Source organism: Xenopus tropicalis, chromosome 4, assembly GCF_000004195.4.
Source record: "Xenopus tropicalis strain Nigerian chromosome 4, UCB_Xtro_10.0, whole genome shotgun sequence".
NCBI classification, from domain to species: domain Eukaryota; kingdom Metazoa; phylum Chordata; class Amphibia; order Anura; family Pipidae; genus Xenopus; species Xenopus tropicalis.
In genome coordinates, this window is record NC_030680.2 from 139146604 (window position 1) to 139159718 (window position 13115).

The window sequence follows — 13115 nt, forward strand, 5'->3', positions numbered from 1 at the left end:
AAAGCAGATCTGCTTTTCTCTGCCTGTGTACAAAATGCAGACGGAGGAAAGTGACCTACACTGTGTGTGCCCTTGCACTTAGTAAGAAATCTGCAAAACATAGGGCCCTACTACCTTATCTGTGTATCTGCAAAGGTACATTTCCATGAGATAGTATTTAATGACTGCCATGTGTATCTTATAGACAATAAGATACAATAAAATAATCCACCATGGACACAAGAATGGGAAAACCTTTTTAATGAAAAAGCAGGTTTTCCTGAAGGACATTAAGCTGTATTATACTGAGCATTTAGCCACCATGTTAGCACATTTTAACCATTTCAGAAATCCTTTGGCCTTTGCCATCCAAACGGCTGTGATCCAGCAAGATCCAGTGCTGAACAGAACTGGTCCAATATGGAGAATGTTTATGAACAGTATTGTATCCCAGTTTTAGTATACCCAACTGTTATGGCCATTCACTGCAATAACGGCCTATTTAAACCAACTCCCGGGGTTTGGAAAGTGAATTGTTTAGATTTTCTTTGCACAGCTTTCTTTCATCAACAGCTCAGCAATTAAAGGGGTTGTTCACCTTTGAGTTAACATTTAGTATGATGTAGAGAGTAATATTTTCAAACAATTTGTAATTGGTCTTCATTTTGTTTTATAATTTTTCAATTATTTTGCATTTTGTTCAGCAGCTCTCTGGTTGCTAGGGTACAAATTACCTTAGCAACCAGGGAGTGGTTTGAAAGAGTTAGTAGAGGAGTGGAATAGCGACATAAGGAATAAAAAGTAACAATAACAAAAAAGTTGTAGTGTCAGAGGGCAATAGTTTTTTTGCTACTGGGGTCAGAGACCCCCATTTGAATACAAGAAAGAAGGTGGTAAATAAAAAAAACTAAAGCATTAATGAAGACCAATTGAAAAGTTGCTTACAATTGGCCATGCAGGTGAACTACCCCTTTAAATCAGGGGTCCCCAACCTCTTTTGCACCACGGACCAGTTACTAACAGGAAAATTTTTCCACGGACTGGACGGGGGGGGGCGGTAGTGCAGGCGCAGCACAAATTGCAGGCGCTGATGTGTGTACGGCACGTTTTAATCGCGTCTCTATGCGCGGCGCGCTCATTCACATCCTGTATTGGTCGTTGCTTGCCGCTCGGGGGAACGCCGGCGGCCCAATCCCATGCAGTCAAGGGCCCGGTACCGGTCCGCGCCCGGTGGTTGGGGACCCCTGCTTTAAATGATGCAATTTTTTTAAACTGACATATGCTAGATCTTTTGTGGATTCATTATTTGGTCAAATCTAAAAATGGAGTCAGTGGATCCCTCGCAGAAATATTTATGAGGTTTGTGAGATATCAGCAAAAAAAACACCCCTGCTAGAATGTAACTTAATGGTGAACCACCAAAGATTTCTGAAGAGTGAAGGAACAAAGTGGTCATAAATGCAGAAACACATTGTTTAAAGGGGTAGTTCACCTTTAAATTAACTTTAAGCATGATACAGACAGTGATACTCTTAGACAACTTGCAGTTGGTCTTAATTTTTTTGTGATTTATAAATACTTATTTTTTGCAACTCCCCAGTTTGGAATTTCAACCACTATCTATCTAGGGACCAATTGAAACTAGCAGCCAGGCAGTAGCGTGAATGACGTACTGGGGGGATGAATAACAGAGGGCCTGAATCAAAAGATAAGTAATAAACACCAATAGGGATACAACTGTAGCCTCACAGAGAGAGAGAGAGAGCTTTTTGGATGCTGGGGACAGGGTCAGTATCCCAAACTACCAGCATTTAAAAAAAAATTAGGACGATTGAAAAGCTGCTAAGAACAGGACAATTTATAACACACAAAAGATACATTTAGTAAACAGAATTCTCAATAATAAAGACAGCAAGAGTCTCAGCCATAAAACTAGACAGGGCTGCTGCCTACAGTGGGTTTCAGATAGAACCTCACACTCAGGCACTAATTTCCTATAAAAGGTCCTGGAATTGTACAATATCACAGCTGCTTCTCTGCTCTTACAGTTCAACAGGTTTACAATCAGTGGTTGGAAGCCTCTGAATTTTAGTGACTCCCCCCATTTGAAAGCTGGAAAGATGCAGAAGATAAAAGGAAATAAATGAAAAATTACTTAAAAAAAATGAAGACTAAGTAAAAAGTTACTAAGAACAGGACATTCTGTAACCTTGCACGTTAGGCTCATTGATCTGCAAGTTGCCAGACACGGTGGCAAGGCCAGAAATGTAATTCTATGGCACCAAGGGGTCAAGCAATTAATCCAGTTAATAAACTGCAACTGAACACACTGGGCAGAAGAGCTTACCTTCATTGCATGCTATATCAGTGGTGAGAAACCTGCAGCCTTCCCACTTAGCAGATGGTGGAAACTGTACACTGAAATTCAGACACCCCTCTGTATATTTAATACAGATATATAAATCAGGTGTTTAAATGAGTTTGCAACAGAAAATGTCTGTATTGTGTGGGCAGATGGTTGTAAGCAGGTTCATACAAGGTTATTGGATGTAACAATGACTAACAGTCACAAGCACAAAATACTCAGCTTGAACACTACTGTGTGGCTTTATCTGTACAACAAATACTTGGTTCCAAGCCAGACGTTCGCTGTACGACATCCCTTTCCTTAAGCCATGATTGAGCAGAATCCAGACTTCAGGCATAAAATGCATCTTTTTTTTTTTCCCCAACAGAATCCAGACTGGAATTCTTCTGATCTCTCAGCCATGTGGCCATTTTTTGTTAACACCTCTGTAGTTTCTAAGGGTCTCAATAATGAAAAATGACATGACAAGGTTGTGCTTATCATGTATGTCGCTTGGGCGCTGACCGTTCAAGTTTGCTCGCGCTCTCCCTCTCTCGGCATGGAAGTGATTTTTGCACTTTTCTAATGGAAAGTGTTGGGAAAGATGTTGCCAGACCTTCTTTTAATGACACCACAAGCAATAAGTGGCCAACAACACCCCCATTACGGTCTTTGCTCTTTTCAGTTCAGCAGCTTCAGTTTCCCAGTGACCTTGTTAACACTTTCTTCTTCGCCCATAATGGAAAGGACGGTGTAGGATCCGGCTGCAATCTGTGTAGAACACACAACCAGGATTAGTCAGCTTAGTGGGACTAATTCAGTGCAAGTTATATCAATGATATCATACTGGCAGATACAGTCGTTACTTTCAAGAGAAAGAGTTGGATATGATCACTGATCAAGTGACTGGTCAGACCAACATCTCTGGAGCCAGGGTGGAGTTTATGTCTAAACCAAATGTGGCTTTTTGCCTAAGCAAAACAAAGTGTGCCTAAATGTGTTCATGTCAAAAAGGGGGCAGTATATCTTCCCTTTTAAAGGGGGTTGCTCACCTTTAAATTAACTTTAAGTAAGTACGTTGTAGAGCAGGGGTCCCCAACCTTTCTTACTCGTGAGCCATAGTCAAATGTAAAAAGACTTGGGGAGCAACGCAAGCACCATAAAAGTTCATGGAGGTGCCAAATAAGGGCTAAGATTGGCTATTAGGTAGCCTCTATGCACACTATCAGCTTACAGGGGGCTTTATTTGGCAGTAAACCTTATTTTTACAAGAGCAACATCCATGAGGTTGGTAAGCAACATGTTGCCCCTGAGCCACTGGTTGGGGGATCACTGTTGTAGACAGTGCTATTCTCAAACAATTTGTAATTTGTCTTCATTTTATTTAGCAATTCTCCAGTTTTGCATTTTAGCAGCTATATGGTTGTTAGGGTCCAAATTACACTAGCAATAAGGCAGTTGTTTGAATGAGAAGCTGGAATATGAATAGGAGAGGGCTGAATTGAACTGAATGAAATTGTAGCCTTAAAGAGCAATAGGGTTTTGGTTGCGGGGTTAGTGACACCCTTTTGAAAGCTGGAAAGAGTCAGAAGAGGAAGGCAAATAATTTAAAATTGATAAAAAAATGAAGACTAATTAAAAGGTTGCTAAGAACTGGCCATTCTATAATATACTAAAAGGGGGTAAACAACCCCTTTCTGTTCTAGGTGCTAGGGTTCCACATACTCACAAGACAATAGTGTGATTAAACATGCAAAACACCACATACATATAACTCAAAACATCTGTTTGCTTACCTGGGTTCTGCCAGCATCCTGTACCAGGTAATTTGGTAAATTCATGCTTAATGCCAATGCCTGCAGTTCCAATAAATGTGCGGTACTAGATCCCTGAAGTACAACCTTCTTTGCACTACAAAACAAAGCAAACAAAACCTGTAAGGCAGTGCTATCCCAACTTATGTGTAGTGGGCCAATTATTTCTCAGATATTTCTCCCTGTCATCCAGGGAGTTCTGTGGAGCCTTTAAAGCAGGCTGGAGGGCCACAAACATCCTTTTTAATGGGCCACATCTGGCCGCGGGCCTCCAGTTGGACAGCTATGCTGTAAGGGATAAATGATTATTTAACAGCAGTACATCCAAGGCCAACTGTCAGTCTGTATCTAGAATCTGAGCCATAAAGACAGACAGGCCTGCTGGGATACTATCAGGAATAGATCCAGGAAAGGGTAATGGCAGATGGCTATTTTGAGTGTTTTGTCTCCCCTCCCACGGAGCTACGATACAACTGATGTCTTTCATTAGCTTTACTGGTACCGAGGGACTGATCTTATTTGTGACAAAGGGGACTTTTTTCCCACCCAACATGAATGAGAAAGTTTTGAGGAATTAGGAAGTTGGTATTTGTTTTGTCCCAATAACACTGTTAATATGTAAAAGTTTAAGGTCTCATGTATTTGTATTTATTCAGAAATTGAGGGTTATAATTAACTGTAAGTAACCATAATTCAGATGCAACATAAGGGGGTGTCAGCTATTTTTAAAGGGCTTATGATTGGTCAGATTAGTTTATTATTTGTATTCTTGTTCTGCCTCTTACCAGCCTGACTGCTCTGGTCTTCATTGAAAACTACTGAAGAATCTATTGCTACAATTTTATTGTTATGGTAGCTTTGTATTATTTATCTTTCTACTTAGGCCCTATCCTGATCATCTTCAAGACTTCTATTTCACACCACTGCCTGGTTTCTAGGGTAAGCTGAACCCTAGCAACCAGATAGCAGATGAAATTACAAACTGGAAAGCTGAAAAATAATAACTAAAAAAAGACAAAAAAAATTGAAAATCACCTCTGAATATAACAGACTACATTTATCTCAAAAATAAAGAAGAGCTACCCCTTTACCTGTTATTGGAAGAAAAAATAGGTTGAGAAGCATGCCAAATGACACTTTATATTTAAAAAATGATTTAAAAAAATGACTTGTTTGTAAACGCAAATTATTAAGCATCTTCTACAGTTTGAGATTATGTTGGTTGCAGTTTCCCTTTTATATTGAAGCCAGCACTATTAACATGACATTAAAGGAAATGGCACCAAACCTACCCATATTCATCCCATTTGTAGGCCATCTCTCTTGTCTTGGGTTCCTTGATTAGGTTCTGATACAGGCCAACAGCTGCATGGCCCACTTGTGCTGCAATCTGAGGAAAGAAGAGCTGACAATTCTTACCTGCCATTTATAACATCACCGTAAGGCTAGGGCCTACTCCTAGCGACTGTCTGCAAGTGCAATTGCTGGAAAACTGCCTGTTATTTTAGTAAAGGACCCAAACAGAATAGCTGCTTGAATTATCACCTTTCTATCTGTACAAAGGCATCTCACTGCCCTAAGAGCACTGCTAATTTTCTATGAAACTGCAGAAATAAATTAAATATTAATATTATAGGATACTAACTGCAATTTCTCTCTATGTCATACTTAAAGTTAACTCAAATGTGAACCCTTTAATAACCCATTTTGTAGGAGATTATTCCTAAAGAATTTTTTTTTATATTTCTATAGAATTAGAAGCTTTAGCATTACCTTTCCCACGCCCATTGGCAACTCCATATTCACTACAAACACCATTTTGTGAAAACTGTGTTCATCTTCCAATTCCTGCAATGAAATATCAAAAGAATGGTTTCTGCTTTGGCATGAATATATTATGTATAAAGGAGAGAGTCTGTGTGTGTGGGTGTTTATGTGCTGGGAATGATTGAATGCAACCAAGCCTCTCAGATACCAAGTCAATAGATTGTAAGCTCTTCTTGTAGATTGTAAGCTCTTTTGGGCAGGGCCCTCTTCACCTCTTGTATCGGTTATTGATTCCTTTATATGTTACACTCTATGTCCAATGTATGAAACCCAATTATTGTACAGCACTGCGGGATATGTTGGCGCTTTATAAATAAATGTTAATAATAATAGGTAGCTTTGGTTCCAAAACATGGGGCGCCATGTCATTTTGTTATTTTTGGGCACAGAATACAACAAGACATTTCAGGGACTGTCCCCTTATTCAAGAGACTGTCAATAACTACTGCTTGTTTGCCAATCCCCCTGCCACAATGGCCCATTATTTTCTCTGACCAATCAGATTTCAGCATTCCACTGACATGACATGCAACAAAACACACCTAGGTGCTGAGTTTCAACCTGCCATGTGTTTACCCCCAATCATATTCCATATTAAAGGAGAACTAATCTTCAGCCCATAGTGCTAAGGGAGAACCTGAACCTTTAAAAGGACAAGGCAACCCCCAGAAACAACAAATGATCTAACTTGTACACCACCTATGCCCCTTCCCCACTGCTAAGTTTTGACGGCCCTATTGCCCTTACTTTAATGAGAATCCATTATGTCAAAGTTGTCTCTGCATCACCCTTTGTGGCCGCCATAATGTCATCAGAATGGCCACCAATACATCTTACATAGCCCCATTTAACAATGTCACCACATACACCGCTTGCAGAGAGAAAACAATTTCCATTTGGGCAGCCCACATTGTGATCATCATGGAAACAGCACAGGTCCTGTTAAAATATAGGGGAACGATAGGCAAATTTGCCCTTGTAAAGTAACCCACTTCAACGAATGGAATTTCTCCTAACTCATTTGAATCATTACTAGTTAGAGAAGAGCTACTCAGTAGCAAGCAAATGAAATGGCACATAGAATTCTCTAGAATAGTTACCTCGTTCAGCCTCTCCAGGCTCTCGAAATAAAATATTGCCGCTTCTTCTGCCGAGACATTTCCAGTCACAATAAGGGCCTGAAATCAGAGGGGGAAAAACAGTAACATCTTCTACTTTAAATCCAGTACATGTTGCCTGGCACGGTAATGCAAAAGATAAGCTAGAGGCACTAGAACCTCAAAAATGTTTGTTATTACAGGTATGAGACCCCTTATCAGGAAACCCGGTATCCAGAAAGCAATGACATTAAGTTAATCTCCCCTACAGCCCATTTTTTAAGCAACTAATGTAATAAAACAGTTACTTAATGGTAACTAAGCTGCATTAATCTGTATTGGTGCCAAAACAATCCTATTGGGCTAGTTAAATAAAGTAAATGTTACAGTAGCTGGTGAGCCAAGTTACAGAAATACCAATTATCCAGAAAATCACAATTCCCAATGGAATAGACTATGGACAATAGATTCCATACCTGTACTGGACACTGCCATTGCTAGATTGATAGTAGATTGATAAAAGACACTCCTATCAGGAAACCACCATTTTGTCTAAGTGATGTTACGCTAATCTAACGTTCTTTCTATGTCACTCTTCCTTTCTTCCCTTAGGGTGAAGACACATTGAGCTACTAGTAGCAGCTACTTTTTCACGGCTACTAGACGCCAGAAAATTCTCGCCATAGACAATACTAAGAATTGCCTCTGCTAAAACACACATAGAGACAATCAGTAAACGATCAGCATTGTCTATTTTAGTAGCCACAACAAGTAGCTGCAACTAGTAGCTCTGTGTGTCTTCTCCCTTACTGGCTCCATCTTTTCTACCAATGCTCTTCATCTTATCCATACACAGGCCGATTGTAGCTGCCGATAGCTGTCCCTTGGACCAATTCGGCAGCTTATCGGGCTGTGTAGGGGCAGGAACGAGGGGCATGCCCTGGCCTGAAATTGGGCAGATATCGATCGGGTAGGTTAAAAGATTTAGTCGGATTGGGGACCGCATCGGCTCCTTGATGTGGTCCCCGAACCGACTGCCCCATTGCCGCCAATATAATTATATACATTTTCCCCGATATCACCCACCTGTAGGTGGGGATATCGGGAGAAGATCCGCTCGTTTGGCAACCTTTAAGGAACAGTAACACCAAAAAGTGAAAGTGTATAAAAGTAACTAAAATATAATGTGCTGCTGCCCTGCACTGGTAAAAGTTGTGTGTTTACTTCAGAAAGGCTACTATAATTTATATAAATAAGCTGCTATGTAGCCATGGGGGCAGCCATTAAAAGGAGAAAAGGCACAGGCACATAGCAGATAACAGATAAAACACTATTGTATTCTACAGAACTTATCTGTTATCTGCTATGTAACCTGTGCCTTTTCTCCTTTTTTCCAGCTTGAATGGCTGCCCCCATGGCTACACAGCAGCTTATTATATAAATTATAGTAGTGTTACTGTAGCAAACACACCAGTTTTACCAATGCAGGGCAACAGTGCATTATATTTTTATTACTTTAAAGCTCTTTCATTTTTTGGTGTTACTGTTCCTTTAACACTTGCTTATTCTTTTGCCACAGGGGTTTTACACAGTTGCACCTAAGCACAGACATTGTTGTTTGTGGGAGGAGTTAAGGGAGATGTGGGAGGGGGCATGGGAGATGTGGGAGGGGACATGGAAGATGTGGGAGGGGACATGGAAGATGTGGGAGGGGACATGGGAGATGTGGGAGGGGACATGGGAGATGTGAGAGGAGTTAAGGGAGATGTGGGAGGAGTTAAGGGAGATGTGGGAGGGGACATGGGAGATGTGGGAGGAGTTAAGGGAGATGTGGGAGGGGACATGGGAGATGTGGGAGGAGTTAAGGGAGATGTGGGAGGGGGCATGGGAGATGTGGGAGGGGACATGGGAGATGTGGGAGGAGTTAAGGGAGATGTGGGAGGAGTTAAGGGAGATGTGGGAGGGTACATGGGAGATGTGGGAGGGGTTAAGGGAGATGTGGGAGGGGCATGGGAGATGTGAGAGGAGTTAAGGGAGATGTGGGAGGAGTTAAGGGAGATGTGGGAGGAGTTATGGGAGATGTGGGAGGGGCATGGGAGATGTGGGAGGGGACATGGGAGATGTGGGAGGGGACAAGGAACAAAGACTTCCTTTATGAAACATAAGGAAGCTGTGCAACAGGACACTTCCTCCCCTTTCCCTTTATACCAAATAAACAGTCAGAGGTGCAGGGGGCTCATAATCACCTTTTTTGCTTCTTCCTCCGGGATATCGAGCTCCTTCAGCTGCAGCAAATAATCCATATTCACCTCCACAGCTCCCTGGGCTTCATCAGCGCTTTCTTGCTCACAGGTCTCCATCACACTGTAAATGAGAGCAGTGGGTTTGTGAACAAACATACATGAACCATGCCTGTAAGCTGTATGAGCAGGGCCCGCTGCTCCCCCCCTACCCCAGTCACTATGTGAAAATGTAATGCAACAGCTGAACTACAACCCACTGCTGGACTTGAACAACAGGAGGGGGCTGCTTAGTAGGCTACGCGCGTACCCTTTGTTTTGTATTTTCTTTTTTTTTCCTTTATTCCCAGTAAAGCCGGATCGCTCCTTCTCTGTAATGCGCTGATAGAATTAGAACCACGTGTCCGGAACTACATACAGGCGGCGGAAGTATTCAGCATCTGTAAAGTCTGAGAGCGCCATCTTGTGGCTGGCGGCGGATTGATATTCGCTGAGGAAACTGTGCTTCTGTGGTGGAAGGTTGAATTGGATTTATAACGCGGGGCATGATGGGTATAAATATATCCCTACGCGTGTGTACTTCTCTTTCATGGGCGGTTCCTGGTCTTATTATTTTATTTTTCTCTGCAAATCGTTCCTCCTAATGGAATTGTCAATACATTTAAAAGCCATAATCAAAGAATTACAAAAAATAAAAGCACAAACTCTGCCTGTACTTTGAAGCATCCGTGGTCCCTTATAATAATGAGAGATTTTATCCTACCGTTAGGGTTGCCACCTTTTCTGGGAAAAAGATGCCAGCCTTTCTGTTTTAAATCAACTTTTGGTTGAAAATTCTGCTAATTACTTTGGGTTCCCTGATGAAAAGGTTTACAGACATTGTGTTAGGAGACAGTGCCACTGGGTAACCCATGCCTGTAGTGCTGGCCCTGCAGTACCCCATACCAGGGCTTAATGAAAATGTGGGGTGGGGGTCAGTCATTGGTTCCTACCAGGCCTGTCTCCCTCTCTTGGTGCCCAGGGGCTACTCATATAGAGCTGAGGGCTGTATCATTGTAATAAATGTAGTGATAGAGAATGGATATTTTGACCATCTGATTACACTTTCCTATGCAAGTATACACGTAGTAATATCATTTTCCCAACAGAAAGTTAATAATGTTTCCTAAAACAAGTCTGCTTTAGTGAATGTTGTACCTTTTGCTCATGGGGTCCCGCTAATGGTTTTTTCACCATAGATTTGTATTACATTTTTTTATATTTTGTTTGACACACAACCTGTGTAGGTGCTAAGGACGAAGACAGATGGGTGGTAAGTTGCTGTGTGAAAAACACACCAGTTGCGGTGACTGAAATTGGTCAGATGTGTAGCAATAGACCTAATGTTAGCAGGGCCGGATTTAAGTTCGCGGCGCCCCGAGGCCGCCCCCGCCCCCCCCCCATGAGTGCGCATACGCAATCGCGCGGCGCCCTCTCCCCCTAAGTGCGCATACGGAGCAGTGGGGAGAAGTCCCGACTGCTCCGTATGGGAGCCAAATTTAAAAATTCTGTTGCGGCGGGGCGGCATGCCGCCCTAGGCCCGGGCCTTTGTGGCCTTTCCACAAATCCGGGCCTGTATGTTAGGCAGCTCGGGTGCGGGTGGACTTTAGGGGGGCTCTCTTTGGCCACAAAAAGTGGGCATGTCCAACAGTTTCGGAGGCGTGCTACATGCGCCGTAAATCCACCCCCTCCTGGCCACACCAACCAAAAACATCTACTGCCCCTGGTTCTACCTGCTTTCCAACAAGGCATATAATGGAAAGGAAAGGTCAGATATTTCCAAAAAAAAAAACCCCAAAATTTATATTCTCATGTAGTACAGGAACAGCTGGTTCAGAAATGGAAGACTGGTCTAATCAAAAAGCACTGGGAAATCCAGTCTGACTGTGTGGAATCATGGCTTCTGATTTATTTTTGAAACAGTACATGTACAGCCCCACTTAGGACCAGCAACACAGTACTAAGTTAGCAGGGCAAATATTGGCCTGTTTTTCAACTGAGCCCCCTGAGTAGAATGGAGCCACAATTAATTAAAAAAAAATCTCTCTGTCCCTGATCCATCCCAACTATGCCCCATTATGCCAAACCCTCCCATAATCTGTTCAAACCCTGCACACTGCTGCTTTGCCCCATTTTCCTAACTGCAGTACCCCATGTACCAACTAGCCACAGGATGTAAATTCTGGTTCCAAAATATTTCCACCAACTTCCATAAGCATTGTAAAAAAAAGTCTTGAAATCTTCCTGACAGCCTTCAGTGGGACTAAAAGCTGAAGATCTGTGTGTGGACCAAGAATATACAGTATATACAGATTGTGACAGAATATAGTATGTCTTAGCTTTTACCTATATTTTTCCCTTAAGGGGCCCTTTGGATCCTGGGGTTAAGGGAAATGTGCTTAGCATTTAAAGTGGACCTGTCACCCAAACTTAAAAACCTCTTTTTTTTTTTTTAGATCATCCATCTCTGTATTAAATATGTTTAAAAATCTAAACTGTCAATCATATATTGCCTGCCCCGCCTTTATGCCTGAGGCATAGAGGTGGAGCAGACAATATATGATTGACATCTCGGATTTTTAATTATCATTAGTTTAGTTTGCTCAACTAACATGATAGAGAAAGGATTTGTAATTATTTCCTAGGATGACAGGTCTTCTTTAATTATTAATCAGACTTATATTGTGACATTTATATTCTATATATACAGTATAGTGTGACATTTATATTCTATATATACAGTATATTGTGCCATTTATATTCTATATATACAGTATAGTGTGACATTTATATTCTATATATACAGTATATTGTGACATTTATATTCTATATATACAGTATAGTGTGCCATTTATATTCTATATATACAGTATAGTGTGCCATTTATATTCTATATATACAGTATAGTGTGCCATTTATAGTCTATATATACAGTATAGTGTGCCATTTATATTCTATATATACAGTATAGTGTGCCATTTATAGTCTATATATACAGTATATTGTGCCATTTATATTCTATATATACAGTATAGTGTGCCATTTATATTCTATATATACAGTATAGTGTGCCATTTATATTCTATATATACAGTATAGTGTGCCATTTATATTCTATATATACAGTATATTGTGAGTCGGTTCCTAAGCTCAGGCAAGTGCCAGTGGCACAGAGCAGTGAATCAGCAGAAAAAAAGATGGGGGGGCTACTGAGGCATCTTTGGGGGCACAGATCTTCCCTGCTAAAGGGCTGTTGGTGCCTCTGGCTGGTACAGAAGCCCAAAACATACCATGTATCCTAAACTATTTTTCTAAGCTTTAGTTCCCCTTTAAAGTTATTTACAAAGGTAATTGCTATTGAAAACAGAATCCAGGCCTGGATTTATGGAAAGGCCACAAAGGCCTGGGCCTAGGGCGGCACAAGTTTAGGGGCGGCATGCCGCCCCGCCGCAACAGAATTTTTTAAATTTGGCTCCCATACGGAGCAGTCGGGACCTCTCCCCACTGCTCCATATGGGAGTTTAAATGTGCAATTGCGCATTGATCGCGCATGCGCACTCAGGGGAAGAGTGCGCCGCGCGATTGCGCATGCGCACTCGTGGGGGGGGGGGGCGGCCTCGGGGCGCCGTGAAGTTAAATCCGGCCCTGACAGAATCTGTGTCCCTTTATGCACAGATAGTTCTGTCTCTTGAAACAATGAAGCAGGACCAGCCTTACATGCTTCACAGGCTCAACTGGCTTCTGCTACATGGTTTCAAAAGTTAGATCTAGC

General features: G+C 41.7%; 1 protein-coding gene across 1 annotated transcript; it reads right to left on the reverse strand.

The window, feature by feature from the left end:
- Window positions 1–224: 224 nt before the first annotated feature.
- On the reverse strand, window positions 225–9749 carry LOC100497652 (probable peptidyl-tRNA hydrolase 2). The gene is made up of 7 exons (XM_002938388.5): window positions 9615–9749; window positions 9311–9428; window positions 7068–7145; window positions 5914–5988; window positions 5433–5530; window positions 4123–4237; window positions 225–3097 (listed from the first exon to the last, which is right to left on the reverse strand). The coding sequence occupies exons 2-7, from the start codon at window positions 9422–9424 to the stop codon at window positions 3008–3010; spliced, it is 570 nt and encodes a 189-aa protein (XP_002938434.1). The 5' UTR covers window positions 9425–9428; window positions 9615–9749; the 3' UTR covers window positions 225–3007.
- Window positions 9750–13115: the final 3366 nt, after the last annotated feature.

Excerpts from the sequence above, each read along its gene's own strand:
- LOC100497652 (XM_002938388.5), bottom strand. The coding sequence starts at position 9,424 with ATGGAGACCTGTGAGCAAGAAAGCGCTGATGAAGCCCAGGGAGCTGTG. Across the intron at positions 5,989-7,067 it reads GCCTGGAGAGGCTGAACGAG|GAATTGGAAGATGAACACAG; the intron begins GTAACTATTCTA and ends ATTTCATTGCAG. Across the intron at positions 3,098-4,122 it reads AGGATGCTGGCAGAACCCAG|ATTGCAGCCGGATCCTACAC; the intron begins GTAAGCAAACAG and ends TGTTCTACACAG.